Source organism: Chanos chanos, chromosome 2 (assembly GCF_902362185.1).
Source record: "Chanos chanos chromosome 2, fChaCha1.1, whole genome shotgun sequence".
Lineage (NCBI taxonomy): Eukaryota > Metazoa > Chordata > Actinopteri > Gonorynchiformes > Chanidae > Chanos > Chanos chanos.
The window spans coordinates 20,141,862-20,163,425 of NC_044496.1; the positions used below are offsets into that span (position 1 = coordinate 20,141,862).

Sequence of the window (21,564 nt, forward strand, 5' to 3'; positions counted from 1 at the left end):
AAGTCATCTTACTTTCAAAGGTCCGGAAAACTACATAGAGGACCCAATGGTTAGTGAAATCAGACAGAATAATAATTACAGTCTAATAGAACTGAAGTTATGTGTTGGAAAGTAATAGCTCAAGTAATAGCTCAAGCTCTGAATTGTCTTCACTTGTCTAAGTGAACCTGTAACACATGAATAAACTGTTCCATGGCATAGAAATAACCTTTTGAAAAAGTACTAATGAATCAATTAGCGCGGTACTCAAATGTTTCCAGGTACTATATTAAACTCCCTTGGGATATGTAAAAAAATCTAAGAAATTTTACTTACACTTCTAATATTGTGGACCAGTGGCTTCTGTTAATTTAGAGAGTTATTGAAATACACACTTTGACCATGGATGTACTTGGTCGTTTGCACAAAACATTTGCAAAAAAACTGCATAGCCTGACAGGAACTGTGGCAATTTGTTTTCAGATAGTTATATTTTACTTGCATAAAGCTCAATGAGCTTTATCTCTGTTGATTACTTCAAACCAAGTAGTTTATTTTATTTTTTTTTCTATTTATCTGTTTTTTTAATGAGCTGGGTTTTCTAGGTCCATCAGTCCCACTATTTGACCACTGGTCCTACTGTTTGTATCAGCTCTCACTTATGCATACTCCATGTCCATTACAAACACGAGAAGCACAAGAAAAAATTTCTGGAGCCTCTGAAAGCACAACCATTCATACGTATATTTGTCACCCAGAATTCTCCTCCTTCTAAGCCATGCTTTCAATTCACAGTCAGGAAAGGTCTGTTTGCACTCTAATCACTTTTCTTTTCTGTCAGTCTGAAAGGAACTGTCACTAACACATCACACACTAAATGAGACAAGCAGCAGGTCACTGAACGACCAGAACTGACAGCCTGTGTTCCTGGTGGAAACTGTAGGCACATTCCACAGCACACTCCTTAAACACTACCAGTAAAAGCAAATATCAGCGCAACAGAGGGTTTTTTTTCTTTCAAAAAAAAAAAAGAAAGAAAGAAAAGAAAGCAAAATATTTTCATATGAATATTCATTGGTTCTTCACTTTCTATTTAGGAGGTAATTAGCATGTTAATACACTGTTTGACAGTATTTGTTGTCCTGACTTTTGAGTAAGAGGCGGAATGAAGAAGTTTTTCATGTAGGAAAAATCTATTGGGGACAAAAAGCTATCCTTTTTTTTTTTTAACAATAACAGATGTGACTAAAACTGGTTTGACTAGAAATGCATTAGTTGACCAGAAATACCCCTGGTTCAAAATGAGAAGCAGAGAGCAAAGGTCAGGTCCTGTGTGACTAAATACTTGTAGTGTTGATCACAGCAGGACATCCTACTGGTCTTCTTGGAGAGGATCATCGTGTTTGTTTGATCAGTTTATGTATGATTTATAACTGTGCTCATGTACCATATACTGAAATGCAATAGATTAAATTAACTGAAAATATATTTTCTTATTTTGGTCATCATTACTAAGACCACTCAAGCAAACGTGAAAAAAATAGAAATATCTTTTGTATTGGTAAATGCATGAGCATTCCACTTATTTAGCCAAACCCAATAAACTCCAGTCGTGAGGATGGGAGAAGAAAAATCTGTTGTAGTTATTTGTAACTGATAAGACTGACTGGCATGCAAATGAACATACTTTTCCAACGCATGGTCTTGTTCACTGTGACATATACGTATTTACCTAATTATTTTGTATGAAACTGTATAAACTCTGGGATAACTGACATGACACTTTCAGCTGATGCTCTGGTAAAAGCAATAATGTTAATATGCTGCAGTCACCAGTTACTTATTCACAGAGAACATTGACCAATACCAATATACTTCCCTCTCCTCAACTGCAAGAAATGTACGTGCTTTTCCCCATTGGATAGTCAAATTAAATGAACAATTATATTAATCTGTTGTTTGATAACATTGGTCAGATAATGATCATTTCTCCAATAATGTCCCAGAAATTGGGCTGGATTTTAAAAGGTATTCATTATCCAGCCATCACAGTGAAAAGCACCCATGCAGCAAAAAACATTAAGGCTTCTACAATTTTAAGTGAAAAGAAACCTTGGAATCATTTGATATCCAGTGTAGCCAAGTGTCAATATACACATGTATTTTTGTGGCACTAATCCACCTTTATGATGGGAACCTGTCAGACTAACCTTTTAATGTTTTCGGAAATCTGTTGTATAACTTGAATACAAGGAGCACATAAAGGTACATATAAGCAAACAATGCTCAGTCTTTGAGATAAACAGCTGTTCTGTTAGAGCTCCAAAGTTCAGCACACTGATAGCTCCTCTCGCCTGATGATGAAACACGTGAATGTTACGCACCATCCAGCCGGACAGCTGTTTATGCAACCGAATATTTCTGCTTCAGTGTTTTCACAAGATTGCAGGGGGTAAATAGGGTTCTGGATGCCTGAAGACTGGAAGCACCAATAGTACTTCGAAAATTATGTCTTAATGGAATGAGACTCTAAAGTCAGTGTGGATGTCAAATGTCTTAAACATGTACTCAAATGTTTGTAATGTTCAGCAGTCTGGCTCTTCCTTTAGCAATGAATTAGTCAAGTGAAAACTGTGAGGTTTTATAATAGCAACAACAACAACAATACCACTACTACTACTACTACTACTACTACTAATACTGCTACTACTACTAACCATCATTTACAAGACTTAGTGCATTAGAATACACCTGAAAACCTTATATTTCAAAGATCAGTCAAATAGCAAACTCTACCTATACTGTCCATAACACAAGAGAGCTATGACGTAGTACATAGAACTTTGAATAGCACATTAGTATCATTACTACTGCCTGATGAATAACCTTGTGACTGACAGTGTCTGCCACATTTGAGGGACATACAATGAATTATCATTGGACGTATGCACATCCCCTAAATAAACCTATTTAGCCATTAAGTAATACTTGCACACAGGCTAAACGGCACACAGCATTTTAGTAAGGGGAAAAATTAATACTTGTTTAAATTAAACAACCGCTCATCCTCAAGAACCATCGCCAGGGTAGACCTTCTACTCATATTCAGTGCCTAAAATATTTTACATTCGTGCTGTTTTAGTAATATGCATAAGATGTACTCCACTGCCTCCCAGTGGTCAAAATACAAAAATACACCTGTAGGAAATGAGTAAAAAGTTCAGTGCGAGAGTAAAATGAATAATGTATAAATATGGGGAATTAAATGGATGACACAGCCAGATTATGAAAACGACTGTGACTTCATTTACTGAGTCTGTCTCATTCTATGAATCGAGATTATTTGTGTAGCGGATTCTGCCTTCCAAAATACCCAAATTTAGCACCAAATTTAAACGATGAAATCAAATATTACTATCTCAAATACAACACCGCAAATAAAGCTGCAGGCGAATTCTAGCTGTTGGGTGTCTAAATCCCACCCACATAAGCCTCCAACAATGAATACTTATTAAATATACAGAATAGAATAGAATCATTTTATGACTCTCGGTTAAACTTTAAACTTTCTTCGAACTTAAAATGTACATGTCTCTAATATGGAAACATCTTCCATGTAATTTTACTTTTCCACGAAGCTCCGTCCAGCAAATAATTATAAATGCATACTTCTCATCTGGCTTCTTCAGGTGGGTCGTTTCTTAATCATGTTACAGCACTCCTGTCAGAAGTTACCATTTACACTGTTACGGGGGAACTTCCTCTGACATGAATCTTATCCTAGGCCACTCAAACTGGCGAAGCTGGCGTTGGATCAAGGCAACTTCTACCAGGTCATGTAATAACAGCCAACTGCTGGCTTTTATGAAGATTACCTAGGCATGTCAGATAGCAAATCCTACGACAGTTGAGTTTATAGAACACAAAGAACGTGTGGTAATCATTATCAATGATGGTGACTCGGGCTTAAGCTTTGTGTTATGAATTCTACAATAATAGTTTTGGGGAAAGTGCAGGGAATGCGTGCCTGATTTCTTGCATTTTCATTGGCCATCAGATTGTTGACGTGTGCCTCGATTGGCTAGAAGCTACACGGCTCGTTGTTTAGAGGCACGCAATTGGTGTAGAAAGTAGGTTAGTGGTGCGCTGGTTTTTACAGGGAGAGAAAAGTAGGTCATGTTGAATATGGACTTTCTACTGCGGTCCATTTTCGACTGAACATATATGTGCATTTCTGTCTCTTTCATGTAAGTACAATTTTATTTGGTTTATTTAAAGTACATAATTGTAGGCACCAACGAGACGTCCAGTTCTGCTATTAGCGGCGGCTATGTTAGGAATGTTAGAGCGTCACGGTAGAGCTTGCATTTGATGGTAAATGTAGTTGAGCTACATAAGTTTTGATATTCCTGTAAAGAAAACGATATTTTGACGCAGAACTTTGTATTTTTATAATATGATTATATATTTAGCTCTCACCTTTGACTGACCGTTGGTCTCGAATGTGGATGCTAACTGCAGAACTCTGGTGTTGTAAATTCAGGGGGTCAAATGTTTCATAAAACAAAACTCTGACGTCTTACCTTGCATGCAATACACTGGCCACAGTTACTCTTCATTCGGAACTAGTTTCTTTTAAGAGTGTATATATAGGGCCACCAGGCACGCACTGGAGCACAATAATTAATACATCGCCGCTAAAAATTATTCTACCGCATATTTGGATTCTCAGTAGGTTTCTGTCCGGACAGTATACATGGTTACAAAGTATGTCACTTTAAATATATTAACAAAATAGTTTGTATAGACCTGCCACACTGGCCTCTATGTTGCCTCATTCAACGCCTGTAACAAACAAGAAACAAAGCGTTTGTCATTGTATGCACGACACGTTCCAGTGCAGAACAAGACACACATCTATCGAGCTGCTTAGGTTAAGCCCATGCTCAGCGATCATTGTGTTTTGAGGTACGGTATATCAGTAAGCTAGCGTGGTTCACGGTGCTGAAATCTTGTTGGTTGCTGACCCTTATTGGTATGGAGTCCAACGTTGCTTCAACGTTGAGAAGCATCGCGGCTGTTCTGTAACGTCTTCACCCAAAATAGCCTAAGTAGTGAGTAGAGCGTAAACCTCAGTTTTTTTCTGAGAGGTCTTACCCTAATTAGATGCTATTAGCATACACAGGTGTAATGCATAGGTCACTAGCTGTTCTTTGTGTACAACATCCGTGAAAGATAATGTTCAAATGCAGATGTCAAATGCAAAAAATGCTGAAATGCAGAAGTCTCGCGCTGAGATTCGTATGTTAAGGACAAATGTTAAGGATGGACCTAACGACGGAGCTGATGGTTTTATTAGAATTTAAAAGCTTGCATTGCTCACACACACACACACACACAGAGAGAGAGAGAGAGAGAGAGAGAGAGAGAGAGAGATTATGTACAGAAAGGATCATCTACATTATAAAAAAGAACGTAAGCTGAAAGAGCAAAAAACCTTCTGGATATTTGATATTATCTATGTGTCTTACTCCGTAGATGATGTGATTGTTCTGCATATGGACAGAGGACTCCTGTGTCTTTACGTCTTTATATGGAAAGGGAGGACTGTGCCTCACAAGGACAATAATTTATCAGTTGTCTTTATATGAAGAGTTTTTATTGTTTTGTATTTGTGTATTGTTTTATTCAAGATTGAAGTGGTGAAAAAAAGATGTGAGAAACAAAAAATAATTTTATTTTTCACATGAGAATTTTTGAAATTATAACAGTTTATCTTTTCCAGTGTCATCTTGTTTGATTATGTGTTCCCAGAGCCCATACAAGGGGGAAATCACGGGTTTTTGTTTTTTCATTGACAATTTCATTGTCTTTTGGCGTTTTTTAAGCTAGTATTGTCTTTACAGCCATCTGTGCCCCCTCATCATTAGGCTGTTTCAGTGTTTCTTTGTCCTTCATTATGAAATCAGTGTTTCTGTGCAAACACTGATTTGAATAGTTATTTATACTCTTGATTAACATGGCTTTTGGGGTTGTCTGGATTATTATATTCAGCACTTGATCTGAATTCATGACCACTACTGCCATTATCTGTGTAGAGACTTTTTATATATCAAACATGTTCAGGTCCGACATAAAGATGTCAATGAGAATGAGAAAATAGGAATGGTAGTTTTCACATTCTTCAGTTCCTCACAGTGCTTTGAAAAAAACTGCTTTGCGGACTGGCTTAAGGCACAAAGAGAGCAGTCAGTCTCTGCCCAATAGTGACATGGCTTCAGTGTTATAGTGCAGTAAGGTGAGCTATCTTGGGTTGTACGGTACAGGTGAAGATGTTCTTGTTAGCCCTGGCTCTTTGGTTTTGATGACAGCATATGTAAGGTTGCCTGCTGGGTTTGGGACTGTAGCATTGCTAAGCAGCTTGTCACCCATCTGCCGCTAGTGGCCTCCCACGATCCTCTCTGCAGCACACAATCTCCAGATAACCCATCTGTCACCCTACGTTCTTCACTCTTCTCATTGTCTCATTGCACTAGCGGCTATTATTGATCACACACTGTAGCTTGCAAATCGGCCACTGTATTGGTTAACTGGTTCAGTGTTGTGAGCATGCATAAACTTGACCTTCCCTCTCTGTCATCTTCAGGTCTTGTGCCTGTCCTGGTGTTTCTGGACCTGAAGGACAACAAAAAACTCAAGTTTGGTCTCCTTTGAGGTATAGTCTTTTGGATACAGAAACACAAAGCTTACAGTTGATAATGCGGAGATCTTGCTTAGAAATTCATATTCACGAGGCATCAAACATTCTTGCTGCTCAGTTTTATGTTTGTTTATAGAATGAGTTGATGTTTGCCAGTTCTAGTTCTCACTAAATTTTGGATGCAGACTGATGCTTAGAAGCCCCTTGATGTGTAAATTAATTATAGCAAAACATTTCTGTACAGTTCTGCATTCAAGCTGGGTACCCTTTCATAGAAGATTTCATTAGCATTAGTGCAATACTTGCAGAACTTGTCACAGGTTGTCATTGTGAGTCATGGTCTTATCAGAAATGTCTACAGGTTTTCAATGAATCCAGAAGGAATGGGAGCATTGCCCCATATAAGTATATCTGAACATGATGTGTTACACAATTGTAGTACAGTTCTCTGCATTTAATGTACTTCATCATATATTATATGTCTTTCAGGGTGTTTGAGTAATCAGGTCACTTGAACTTTCCATGTAGTAAGAAGGGATGGCAATTTCCTTGTCTTCTGGCCAATCAGTGTTCTGTTCTTTAATCAGTGTTGCCAGCTCATTATTTGATTATCATGTTCACCTGTCTCCCCTTCATTATCTCATTAAGTCTCCTGTATAAATACTCTGTTTTCCATCAGCCACTTGCATAGTGTCTCACTCAAATGGATGTACCAAGCCATTTATTCCTTGTTAGCCTGCTGTGGTCCTGTTTATGGCCTTGTTTTTGTTCCTTTTAAACTTCCCTCTTGTTGTTAGCCTTCCTAATTCCAGTTAGCCTCCCTGCTCCTTGTTAGCCTTCTTGCTCCTTGCTAGCCTTCCTGTCCCTGGTTAGCCTCTCAGTTGCTGTGTATCAACCTTAACTTGTTGAAAGTTAATGCGCTCCTGCGTCCAGCCTCTCTCTGAATTCGTGACACAATTGCTCAAGATATTGTGCTTTAGATTAATTCTGAAAACATCTCAAAGGTTGTTCAGATTCAGTGTTTAATAACTTATTATAGGAAATATATCAGGTATTTTAGCTGAAGGTATTTTATTATTTTACTCGTAGTGTTTTACCATTGATGCATATACAGTTGGTTTAGTTTCAGATATCTAAATAATGATAAACTAGACTACATTTTTATGGGTGAGCCTGGTTAAATTTAGTATTATCTTCACATCCTAAGGTATTGTGACATTAAGTGAATGGTATTTATACATAGGAAGATCAAACAGATAAACTGAAAATATAGCAGGAGAATACAGTAGCTGGCATTTGATTTAGCTAAGAATGAAAGAGTGTAGTCATGGTATTGCTGACTCATAAATCCTATGAGTTAACAGGCTTATCCAACTGACCTACATTCACCCAACCTTCTTTTTGCTGTAGTCCTGCCTCCCCATCTCTTTCTGTTGGACTGAAATTCAGACACCGTCACTCCAGATTATTGAAAAGGATGTAATGGACAATTTGGTTGACATTTCTTACAGGCCATCTGCAAATTGTCTGTCCCTACTGTAGATTATAATGGCTGTATCCTCAGTAAGCTTTCCTCTTACTCTTGAACAGTTCTAATCAAAATGCAGTTCAAATGCTATTGTGGCAGTAAAACATTTGCCACTTTATCATTATATAAAAGGGTGGTACCGACATGCATTTGGCTTCACACAACATAGTGGACTGTTCGTTTGAATATGTGCCTCGGTGTTGGGTGGGTATGTGTCATTACAATACAAAAAGTGTTTCATAACACTTTTGAAAAGCATTGATGATAAGGATATTTTGTTTCAGAGCACTCTCGACTCCTGTTGCACCCTTTACGTCATGACTGTCTTCATCTGTTTTGTTTTGAGCTCATGACCTCACCCTGCAATCTATACCAGTTCTCCTGCAGGGAAAGATGCTAGAATGTCAGCATTTGCAGACTGTGGGTTATTACAGGTAGTCATATACAATAGCTTCTAAAACGGAGGTTCTTTTAAAGTGCACTGAAGAAAGGTATTGCTCTGAAGTACCAAATATCCTGTGAGTAAGATGACACGGTTTGAGTAGTATTTAAAGATTAGCACTGGGAACAATAGAGTGAGTCCCAGTTTCCATCTGTTCAAGGAGGTTCTCCACTGCTGTATCCAGGCAACCAGAGTGGTGACAAAACGCAGCAGTGTTGTGTTTTTGAGAGTTTGTCTGCTCTCTCAAGTGCAATTTCAATACAAGCAAAAAAGTATTAGAAGTTAACATTCACAGAAATAAATGGAGACAAAGAAAAGAGTAGACAAAAGTGACAATAGTACAACGTAATATTATTTCTGACATGTCATCGAGTACATGCTGTGCCTCTTGGTTCAGTTATAGACCAGTCCAAGACACAAGCATCATTTGTGGAGCTTGAGAGGAGATAGGGAGAAGTAGGTCAGCAGAAAATATTGTAACAGCAAGACTCACAGCCACCTGAGAGAACTAATTTTGGTCTGATTTCAGCAGCTGAATGTACTTTGAGGTATTCTGCCCCTAGGATCCTTTTTAAGAGTTTTTTAAATAAACAAACAAACAAATAAAAAAATTGATGACCTTGGAAGCGTGCCATGCATGTGGATGTTCTCTTACAAGGCATAGTGAATTGAATTTAGCAAACACGCCCAGAGGCCACACACCTGAAGTGAATTTTGCTATATCACCACTTTTAAGTAATGCTACTCTGCTCCTTGCTTAACATTTTGATGAATCTAATACAAATACATGACAAGATCACATTATGGGATTTTTTTTCCTTATTTTTTGTTCTTAACTTCTTTCTGCCTAGTTTTATTTTGAAGATTTCATTCATGTTGTCCATGTTAATCAGTTCAGTATCAGTTATTGAGCAGTCAGTTCAGACTGGTCTTAACAAACGGGGACTTGACTAGAATGTTTTCCTTTCCCTTACGTCACCCTCTCCACCACTATGATCTCCTGCTTATGAAATGATCTAAATCCCTCCAATCTTGTGATCAAATCCATTAAGGAAACACGAAACCAACTCACACTGGCTTCCTGCTCTCTTGCAGACCAAGTGTTCTGAAAGACTTCTTCATGAGATGATCTGAAAACCAACAGCCCTCATGAGTATTTGTGGTGAGCTCCTCTTAAGACTAGCAATGTATTTTTATTGTACTGGCATTTTGTAATTTTTTTATTAAAGTGAAGAAAATTGTTGAAGATGAAATATTTCAAATAGTGGACTACTTGTTTTTGTCCCCAGATTTATTTATTTATTTTGCAGATGATCTAATGGCAGACCAAAGAATGGACATCTCATCAACAATGAATGAGTTCATGTCTCCCAGCTCTACAGACCTAATCAGCAGCTCCATCAACACCCCAGGCATGGACTACACTCGTAAAAGGAAAGGCAGCTCCACAGACTACCAGTAAGCACTAATCCATAATGAAACTTTACCATCAGAACATTCTCATCAGTCTCGCATTCAGCCAAGTGGCAATACATTTAAACTCACTTTTTCAGAAACCTTTTCCCCTTTTCTCAGAATTGTGACACAGATCTAAATCATTTGTGGACTGCCTTAGTCCTGGACAACCACAGACTGATTGTCTGATGCTCCAGCCCTTTGTTACCATAGCTAATTACCGAGGGGCAGGTGTGTTACTTCAGCACTAGAAGAATATTCTAGAAGAAGTGTGACTGCCAGATTATACTGAGCAAACACTGAACCTGATTATGACATTTTGAAGCAAAACTTTATCTTATAAACAAATCTTCTGCATGTAACATGCTATTATATACTTCTCAATCATTTACGTATCGTCTCAGTATATTTGAATAATTCCCTGGAGTTGCAGTGATGATTGGACAGAAATTGGAGATATGACCTTACATATGTCAATTTTCTTACTTTCACAGAATGGATGGATTTACTTTTGAGTAAGTATGAAAGCAATAAAATGTGTTTCAGTAGAATGCTGTGTGAAATAAACTCTAAGCACCCTCTCTTTGGCCTTCTTTCATACAACTGTCCATAGGGTCCATCCATGGAATCCCCACTACTTACATCCTCTCAGAGAACATGTGTAATATCTGTAGACCTGGAAACTGGAAATGGATGATATCTACATTAGGCCTGCATGAGAAAAAGTAGTAATTGTATTCCCTTTGATCTAGTGCTACGTAGATGAGATTCCTCATCCCGTGCAGAGGTCATTCAAAGTTTATTCATCTCTGAAAGCAGTTTTCTGAGAATGATGGCTCAGTGAATATGGATGGCTTTGAACTCATTAATCTGTTAGCATATTATATAAATACTTCTCATTTATAAGGTATGTGTAGAGAACTCCAAGATATGTTTATTTTGAATTTTCTTGTATTAACTTTCGTGTGTAAGTTCATTCTAATGGGGAATTTGATTACAATTCGTATGGCGTTATTTTGTACAAAGACGTCTTTATTATGAGAGCGCACACAGAATACGAACAAGCGCAGAGACAGGAATCGAGCGTGTAAAAAACAGATACTGAGGGGTGAAAAATAATGCGCTCGCGATACCAGCTTTATTCGCCACAATATTATTTTTCACCCCTCAGTATCTGTTTTTTACACGCTCGATTCCTGTCTCTGCGCGCGTTCGTATTCTGTGTGCGCTCTCATAATAAAGACAGCAAAATAACGCCATACATTTATTGCACTAGTTATACATCAAGGTATTTTGGTGTTACATTAGAATTTGTTTACTACGCCATCCATTTGATCAGTCTCTCATATTTTCAGTGATCATTGTGGTGTCTTTCCCTGATCATTTTTTAAAATTATTCTAATAATTTTATTTGATTAAGTTAATGATAGACTTGTCTAATCAAGTTAAATGGTCTGGAAAAAAAGAAATTACACTGGTTACATGAGCGGTCACAGAATATCTTGTTGCTAATAGTGTTCTCTTTTGGTCGCACAGTTAATCTGAGTGCATCTGCCATGGTGTAATTGCTTTTAGAAGTATCATATGAAAGTGGAACAGGTTCTTTGGTGGGAGCCAACAGGAAAAGAAAAGCTGAGCCTCTAACATTTATCAGACAGACAGGCAATGTTAAAAGATACTACAGTTGCCAGTTTGTAAGAGCAGTGAGTAAATATGAGAATTTCTTGCCTCTGGCCGTTAATATGCTTGCGATCAGTAGCACACCATTCAAAATGAACAACACCCTCGATAAAGATGAACAAATCGAGAATGATTGTAGAAAATAAGTAACATAAGTGCTGGCTTGATTTTAGGTTTCAAGAGTCTGTTTTGATACTTACTCAGTGGAAAGCACTTTTATGAACTGTGACTCATAACAGGTTATATGAGGTCACAGTACAGTCTAAACATCTACTGTAATGTAATATATATTGTGTTCATCTTTATCTAGGGCATGAATAGTTTTGAATTGTACTATACAAGGTGTCTGTTTTATCTAAATATGCGAAGGGCCCGATTTAGTTAAGGGTTGCTGTCATTTTCACACGCTTGGAAAATGGGAGAGAAAAAAAAGGCTAATTTGACAAAGCCGTACCAAGTGTTTCTTGGGCAGTGACTTGGACTTAAGCACTTGGACTTTTTTTGCTTGAGCCCTGGATCAGTTTGTGATATTAACTTTTAGGTGCTCTTTGAGTATGCCAAAGTTGTGATTGGGCTTTATATTAGAAGGAGAAATGTAATTTTTTTACTAAGATTACAAGAAATGCAAGGCATACAGGGGAGGCAGATTCAGGTACCACTTTAACACTGATGCTACAAACAAAGACATGGCCTTTATCAAAGACTACTGCTCAGAATTAATCAAGTCTTTTTTTTTTTTTCCAAATGCTTTACACAATGACTTGTCATGATAGGAGGCTTTTTATAAGAGCACAGTTGTGATTTAAATAGTGTGACAAACGTTAAAATAAGATGGAGGTAATGTGTCTTATATCACTCTGATGCAAATTAACCATTCTTTGGTGCTCTTATTAAATGGGGCCTGTGCTTTTCTGGGTTTTTTTTCCCAAGTTGTGTTAAATACATCAAATGATAACAGGTACAACTTTTGGAATAATACTGTTTTTTTGTTGCTGTTGTTCTTAAGGGATGGTGTAGACTCAGACAAGGATAAACAACTTGGAAGGTATTTTTTTTTCTAGAATTACAGTTTATATTGCATAGCCACTATAGGCTTTTTAGTAGGGTTTTTTTTGAGAGAGAGAGAGAGAGAGAGAGAGAGAGAGAAAGTAAAACCAGAAATACAAAACAAGTGATTTTGGAGATGCCTGGAAAGGAGTTTTTGACATACCCTGATGTACTTGCGATATATTTGGTCTTTTATGGAAAAAAAAAAAAACAGGAAAGTGATCTTAGTGGTTCATTCTTAATGTGACATGCACTCTTATTTAACGTTAACATAATTTTGTTTGACGTTCAATGTAAATGCCTCTTGGGTAATTGTAAGTGACATAACCCTATTTAAAATCTCTCTCTAGGGACTGTGCTGATCAGCAAGGTCGCATAAAGAATGCCAGGTATTTCAATTTTTATTGATTTATCAAACATATAGTGTAGTACACAGGACTGGAAACTGAAACAGAAAAGTGTGACAGATGATAATCTGAGAAGTAAAGCCTGGGACATAATCAGAGGCTTAATCAGAAATATGGAATTCTAAGGTATTTTTCGATAAATTGTGACTTACTATTTCCCATTATGTGGCCATGGGACCCCTATATGAAAATAAGGCATTTTCTATGAACTTTGCTGCTGTGTTTATTTTTTATTTATTTATTTCTTGACTAAATTAAATATCTCTTTGCTTATTGTTGCACAGGGAGGCTCACAGTCAGATTGAGAAGAGACGCAGGGACAAAATGAACAGCTTCATAGATGAGCTGGCCTCATTAGTGCCTACTTGCAACGCCATGTCCCGTAAACTAGATAAACTCACCGTGTTACGCATGGCAGTCCAGCACATGAAAACATTACGAGGTGATACATGCAACACTAAGTTATTCATCCTCCTCACTTCAAACTTATTCATTTCACAAACAATTATGTAGTCTTTGCCACTAGTGCTTACTTTCATCTTTGTAAAGCAGTTATACATATATGTGTGTGTGTGTGTATATATATATATATATATATATATATGTGTGTGTGTGTGTGTGTGTGTGTGTGTGTGTGTGTGTGTGTATATATATATATATTGTGGTATAACAAAGACCATATGGAGTACTGTAATTAATGGTATAATCATTCTGAAGGTGCTGCTAATCCTTACACTGAAGCTAACTACAAACCGGCCTTCCTGTCAGATGATGAACTGAAGCACTTAATATTAAGGGTATGTCATCTCAGGTCACTGACCTCTCTTGGCTTGGCTCTCACAGAGGCTCAAGCTGCCGGCTGACTCTTTTTCCTGCTCTCTCCTGCAGGCTGCTGATGGATTTCTTTTCGTGGTTGGCTGTGATCGGGGAAAGATTCTTTTTGTTTCAGAGTCCGTTTACAAAATCCTCAACTACAGCCAAGTAGGTGTCAAAGCTTTGTTATTTCAAAATAAAAAGTATTTCATAATAAAAATTATTTTAGGTATTTTATTCAAAGCTACACAATTTATAAGGTGATTATGCAGAATGTTTAATAAACAGATTTTGGGAGATAAATATTTCAGACTAATGTACTGTGAATTCTTTGGTTATATGATAAGTTACAGGTGTATTAAAACAGACTCTCTTATTTTGGCAGAATGACCTAATTGGCCAGAGTTTGTTTGATTACTTACATCCTAAAGACATTGCCAAAGTCAAAGAGCAGCTGTCCTCATCTGACACAACACCACGGGAGCGACTCATTGATGCCAAAAGTATGTCACCTGGCCTTTCGGGTTACGGCCCCAACTTTTTTTTTTCCTTTTGTCATTGTAGGTGGACCCATTAGACCTGAATTGATGAGTATTGTGTTGTAGGCTGTACACTAAGTTATTATGTTTCATAACCAAATTCTACAATGTTCTTACACTTTACATGTCAGTTAAATGAATCCTGTGGAAATGCATGTCTGAGAAAATACTAGGCATTTTTAAAATGACAATAAATTGTTTGTTATGGCTCAGGGTTGATTATGCACGATATATTTTTCAGCTGGTCTGCCAGTGAAGACAGACATCACACCCGGACCCTCTAGACTCTGCTCAGGGGCCAGACGCTCTTTTTTCTGCAGAATGAAGTGCAATCGGCCGCTGGTCAAAATGGAGGATAAAGATATCCCATCTACATGCTCCAAAAAAAAAGGTAACACTTTATCCACTTTTTTCAGCTCAGCGTTTCATTGGTTACATCAGTTGAAAGTGCACATGAAACGTATTGTCAGCATATATATTTTATATTAAGCTCACTATATGTTTCTGTGGACATTTTATGTATTGACTGTGTAGAGCAGCTGAATTTGAGATAACATTTAAGGATGAAGTTATTGAACATGTCTCGCTTTCTTCTGCAGCTGACCGGAAGAGCTTTTGCACCATTCACAGCACTGGTTATCTGAAGAGCTGGCCTCCCACAAAGATGGGCTTGGATGAAGATAATGAACCAGACAATGAAGGTTGCAACCTCAGCTGCTTGGTAGCCATTGGCCGACTTCACCCGCATATTGTCCCCCAACCTATGAGTGGGGATATTCGTGTTAAACCCACTGAATATGTCTCTCGTCACGCTATCGATGGGAAGTTTGTCTTTGTGGACCAGAGGTAAGCAAATTCTTGAATGCACTGGCTGCTCATTTCATTTGACATCTGTGTCCTTTCTACCCCTTCTGCCTTCAAATTACTTGAATCTGAGATCCTTCCATGACAGGGTGTCAGTCAAAGCCTGCATGGCATTTTTACCCTGAGTAAACTGCTATTTCCTAGAGTTTCAGGTACACCACCATAATTTACTGCTATAGACACATTGTGGAGACAGGCTTTTATAGCAGTTTACAGCTTTCCTCCCTCAAGAAAGGCTGTGATTTCCCTGTAGAGCAAGAAAGTTGACAGTACTGGCTTTAAACTGTGCTTTGAATATGTAATGGTTTCCTCTGCAAGATATCTTCATTCGACAAACATTGCTGTAACCTGGTGACCAGAAAAGGCACTCTTTACATGATATCCACTCTGGCCTCATAGTGCATCCAGTGCTGGATTTAGCATGGCAGCTTTTTGAGTCCATAGCAAGCCAAGGTCCATATTTAGCCACAACAAACTGTTCCAGAAGGGGGTGAAGTTGAGTCCTAAAAAGTGGTTTAAATGTGGGACATACATACTTATTGAAAATTCCCCATTTTGTTTTTTGTGGTTGTATCGTTAATTTCTTCCCAAATGTCCTCACCCTCAGCAGTATAAACTTAATATGATCCTCCTCTTGGTTTTTTTTTTTTGTGCACAATATTATTCCTCGGCACTTTTTTCAGTACCTTACATGAGACTGATTATCAAACATTAATACTGGTTGTTTTGAATGACAGGATCTGTTTTCATTTCAGGGCCACTGCCATTCTGGCTTATCTGCCCCAAGAACTTCTTGGGACTTCTTTTTATGAATATTTTCATCAGGATGACATCGGACATCTCGCTGAATGCCACAGACAAGGTATCCACGAGAGCGGGTCCATATGGACTTCTGTCTGAAATCTTCAAAGCAGTCAGGCATTATTTTGAAACTTTATGACCTAGTACATATTGTTGATGTTATATCTAAGCTTACCTTTGTGTCTGTTCTTTATTCACAGTACTACAAATGAGAGAAAAAATCAACACTAATTTTTATAAGTTTAAGATCAAAGATGGCTCTTTCATCACTCTGAGAAGTCGTTGGTTCAGTTTCATGAACCCTTGGACAAAAGAAGTCGAGTACATTGTTTCTACGAACACTGTTGTCTCGTAAGTAAATGAAACTTGAGCTACAGCATTCTCCTTTACATTCTCCTTTGACTTGTCAGGCATACGGCATAGGGCTGTACCTGACTCAGAATTTTGTCAGTTGAATCGGACTTGGCTATTCAATTTGAGTATTCGACTACTCGTTTTCATATAGATTATCTGGCAATTCGAAAATCCATTGGCATGAGTTTCAGTAATGGTTTCGACCACATTAACATAGTCAAATGCAATAGAGTCATGGGGACGTATTTTTGAGCATTTAAAAATCAATAAGAGACAGCTGCATGTGGATGCAAGATTTGAGTTGTGGCCTATTTGAATTGCCGACATATGGCTACCATATGGATTTGTCGGAATAATGAGACAGGCGGCACACATTTATTTCTGTTTAAATCAAGGCCTTATAACTTATTTTTTCAATTTCACTTTAAACTTAAAAAACAACATGTAGCCTAAATAAATAAACAAATGAAACAGTTTAAAATAAATTCACAGCATTACCCGCTATAAAATAATAACTTCACGTCTTCAACAGGATAGGCTTATTAGGCTACTGTATTTCTCTTTCATCATAATGTGTAAATCTGAAGTGTAAACGAATAAATAAATAAGTTAAACACTTGCAATTTAAGATTTGAGATATTTAAAATGAAAACGCAAACATTTGTCTTCAGTCTCTTTTTCGATGGCCGCCTAACTATGCAACTTACTCGTTTCAAGTGGTTTGCCCTGTTCAATGGTGTTGAATAATAAGCAAATTCTTGTATGCAGAGTTTATTTTTATGGCTGTCCTTCAAAAGTTCGAAATGCCACCATACTTTATACTTCTTCTGAGACCTGGTTATAGCCAGACTAGGTTTCAGCTTCTCTCATCAGTTAACCACCAGTGCATGTTGTCACGTGGATTTTTTTAGCAAGCGCTGAATAGCCAGATAGCCCTGCTAGAATATAAAAATATATTTATGATTCCCCTTATTTATAATTCCTCACTGAAATGTTATCCCTGTGCATTTTGAAAGCTTCTATCTGTTTTATCCTGTTATTGTAATGTACACTGACTGACAAAAAAACCCCCAAAAAAACAATTGCTCGCCTTGAAAGATCTCAGTCGACTGATGGGCCTCCAACTGATGATTCGACTCGCCGACTTTCAGAGGGCAGCCCTAATACTGGATAATAACCATGATAGCACAGCCTATAATGCACTGCAATAGAGGGATGTGTAATAGAGGGACAGAAAATCTCTTGGGAACCTTTGTGAAAATTTCATATATACCAATGTTAATCATTTGCTTCCAGATTTAAGATTTATTTTAGAGTAAAGAAACTCACTGAGGTATAAGTAAAGCAAATGTTCACTGATAGTGAATCTGTTCTTTCAGAGGCAGTATGCTTGAGGGAGCAGACCCCAGCTATCCACAACTAGCTTCCTCCCCCCAGAGCATGGACAGTGTCCTCACAGCTGGTGATGGTAAGAATCTGCTCTGCTCCAAGATGTTTTGAATTAAGTACCTCAGTCCTCATTAAGGGGCCAAGCACTAAAGGTGTGGGCACCCTGCAGTTTTTTGCTAGTGTTTTTATTCTTTTTCTGTATCATTGTTTTGGCCTGTATCTCCCAGATTGCTCTTTGACTTTCTATGAAACCTTCCCTCTTGGTAGAACCTTGCTTGTTGGTGCACCAACAGTTACCCCAGTTGGCCTCATGGTGTCACTATGGGATAAAATTGAATATTTCTACTTTTAATGTGCCATGTTAGCATTTGTTCAGTATAGATACCTCAGATTCAGCACCTAGTTTTCATAGTCCATGCTGAAGCATATGTACCTTATGACCCATTTACTGTGGTAAAATTAATCACTTTATTTCTTCCACAACAAAATGAAAATATAAAAATTCCCGCTTCTTCAAGAGTGTTCCCAGATTCCCAGTATCTTCAGTCAGTGGCTTGAAGTTAGCAATTATGAAAGATAAATAAAAGTTTCACAGGAGACACCAAAATTCACCAAATAAATAAAATTCATTTAACGGTTGCAGTGTGCTCATACAAGAGTGAATACATTCACTTGCTCATTTGATGCATTCTAAGTAAAGAGGGGTTATTGCGCAGTACAAATATGAGAGACAAACAGAACACAAAGTGTTTGGGTCAAAGAGACAGTCGTAAATGGAGAGAGACTGAGGTCCTGGCACCCTGGGTATATATCCTGATTAAGTGTGTTATTTGATTGTTTCCCGGTTCAGGGAAGAGGGCTCTTCAGACAGTGCCTGGAATTCCTGGAGGGACAAGAGCTGGTGCGGGGAAGATTGGCCGCATGATTGCAGAGGAGGTGATGGAGATCCAGAGGTGAGGCACTTCTATCAGTTCAGTTTTGTTTTTAGAAACTAAGTGGGGTGCAAATTCTTTATGGTTACCATATTGATCTGTACACACCACACTAACTACACGTTAAAAGATTCTTTTAATGACTACTTTTGGGTCATAATGTTTGATCATCTCAGTGGGTCATAGCATTTCAGTAAAATTGATTTTTTTTTCTTGCAATGATTCTAATTGAGGACCTTGGTCTTTGGCAGGATAAGGGGATCATCGCCGTCCAGCTGTGGCTCCAGCCCTCTAAATATCACTAATAGCACTCCACCTCCAGATACTCCCTCTCCTGGGGGCAAGAAGGTGAGAAAGGGGGCTTGCAATATGGATGGAAATATGCTCTCAAAAATCTGTGTTTTATCCCTTAGGATTGTTGAAATGGTGCTTCTGATGTAGACCTTATGTTTATAATGCTCTCTTTAGATCCAGAATGGAGGTACTCCAGACATTCCTTCAGCAGGGATGGTATCAAGCCAGGACTCAACTGGATACCCATATTCAAACAACTCCATTTTAAGTAAGCCGTTTTGTTTAGTTTTTCAATTATTTTAATTCAATAGAAGGCAAACAGTGAGATTATATTTTATCTAACATGGTGGTAAATCCATGTACTCCTCCTCATCTGTAGGTGATAATTCCCACATTGGCATTGACATAATGGATGAACCTGGCTCCAGCAGCCCGAGCAATGATGAAGCTGCCATGGCAGTCATAATGAGTCTGTTGGAGGCTGATGCTGGACTTGGGGGACCAGTGGACTTCAGTGACCTCCCTTGGCCTCTGTGAAAGCCTCCAAGCGCTGCCCACTAACCTCAATAAGATAGTGGGGTGCCCAGTTGAGAATGGAACAGACATTTTAACCATGTGCCTGTCTGTCACTTGTGACAGAGTGATATCAACAGGACATTTAGCAATTGTTCTCAAGTGATGACAGCTAACATTGGGCCTAATGGGACTTTGGAATAGAAGACCACATACACTGGTCTCTATCAAAAGATGACAATCTCCATCCATAGAAAACCACAAAAAGTTCCAGTTTTTCAGGATTTTACAAGAGTTATGTAATCACACTGGAATGATCTTCAACACTCTGATGCTATACATCCTCTCAGTTTTGGTATATTTACTGGGTGGAAAGTCCCATTTGAATTACTGTTTTATACATCTGTGTATTCAAAAATGTAAGAATTCTAAGTATATATATGGTTTAACTGTATTGTATGAGCAGTGACATTTTTAAAATAAAAAATACTTCTCTTGAATTTGATTGCTAGAAAAGAGGAGTCTGATGGAAGATTTAGAAAGAAAAAAAGATACTGATCTGGTTGGAGGAACAATTCCAAGCAACTGCCAAAATAAAGGAAAAAAACATCATCAAGTATCACAGCAAGCAACCAAATTTGCTTCCGCATCTAACCATAGAGCCTACAAGTTCCTGGTGGGATGCAACAATATTCTTCTGCGATAAATTCCATCTTTGGGTGTTTTGCTGGTGGCTGAATATGTGGTTTCAGGTTCCATTTGAGAACCCCTCTCTCATATGTGTTAATTTCGATTTTGATTTGGTAATCATGTGGTTTGTATCTTTTTCTTGCTCATCAAAGCACACAATGACCACTCTATATGGTTTACTGACAGGGAACTTGTGATCCTGGAAGAGACCACTTCCATCTGAATAGAACTGGTTTAGCATAGTACAAGCAAGGCGGTTGCTCAGAATGGCTTTTTAAGGACTGGTTTTGTATTTATACATGTCGCATCATATCATCATCTTTTCATTGATGCTACAAGTGCACCAAGCTGCTTTTCAAGAACAGGGTGAATGATGATTATCTGATGACAGGACTTTTTATCCACTGCTCAGTAGACCACTAACTATGCTCATTGCAATACTTTACCTACAGTCATTTCTATATGTAAATGCACTGCATCCTGACTGTAGTACCCCCCTCTGTGGGGTTGTTCATGGAAAGCTCTTGGTGCATCTGCCTGCACATGCCTTAGACTGATATCTGCAATCAGTCAGTTCTGAGTTGCCTCATTTGCCTTCAGTCTTTAACTAGTTCACAAATTTCATGGTCAGAGAATCTGCCTTTGACTCCCTTTTACCACAGCTAATGTCTTTTCCTCAGACTTCCATGCCATCCTCACTGTAGCCAATGTTCTTTTTCGGTCATCAAGTTGAGCAGTTTTTCTTGCTGAAACTCCAATCACTGCTCTCTTTAGCCGATGAGATCTCTCTCTCTCTAGCCATGATACCTAAAATAATGTCACCATTAGGAAGGTGAAACATTGTGTAACTAACTCAGGAATTATACCTGTGTTGAGACACATGCCTCTTTTGTGTTTTGTATGTATCATTTATTTGTATTTCTTTATCCTGGCAATTACTTGAATGTATTACTGTATAGGCTACGTGGCAGAAACTATATTATTTTAATAGTTCAGCAACAAAACTGCAGCAGTGGAGCACAGGATTAAAAAACAATAAATTAATGAAATTCTGACATGAAAATGGATCTATCTTTTGATAGATTGAGGCATTTTATGTCATTGATGGGAGAGTAAGATTTATCAGTAACTGATATG

General features: G+C 38.0%; 1 protein-coding gene across 1 annotated transcript; it reads left to right on the plus strand.

Moving 5' to 3' along the window:
• Window positions 1–4,157: 4,157 nt before the first annotated feature.
• On the plus strand, window positions 4,158–20,046 carry bmal1b (basic helix-loop-helix ARNT like 1b). The gene is made up of 20 exons (XM_030794360.1): window positions 4,158–4,226; window positions 6,626–6,694; window positions 9,745–9,811; window positions 9,960–10,107; window positions 10,599–10,619; window positions 12,791–12,829; window positions 13,182–13,220; window positions 13,523–13,680; window positions 13,956–14,035; window positions 14,127–14,219; window positions 14,437–14,554; window positions 14,832–14,981; window positions 15,190–15,436; window positions 16,210–16,316; window positions 16,456–16,606; window positions 17,989–18,077; window positions 18,849–18,951; window positions 19,182–19,278; window positions 19,399–19,492; window positions 19,604–20,046. Exons 3-20 carry the CDS (start codon window positions 9,799–9,801, stop codon window positions 19,759–19,761), a joined length of 1,905 nt encoding a protein of 634 aa, XP_030650220.1. The 5' UTR covers window positions 4,158–4,226; window positions 6,626–6,694; window positions 9,745–9,798; the 3' UTR covers window positions 19,762–20,046.
• The last annotated feature ends 1,518 nt before the right edge of the window (window positions 20,047–21,564 follow it).

Excerpts from the sequence above, each read along its gene's own strand:
- bmal1b (XM_030794360.1), top strand. Across the intron at positions 13,221-13,522 it reads GGTCGCATAAAGAATGCCAG|GGAGGCTCACAGTCAGATTG; the intron begins GTATTTCAATTT and ends ATTGTTGCACAG. Across the intron at positions 18,952-19,181 it reads GAGGTGATGGAGATCCAGAG|GATAAGGGGATCATCGCCGT; the intron begins GTGAGGCACTTC and ends GGTCTTTGGCAG.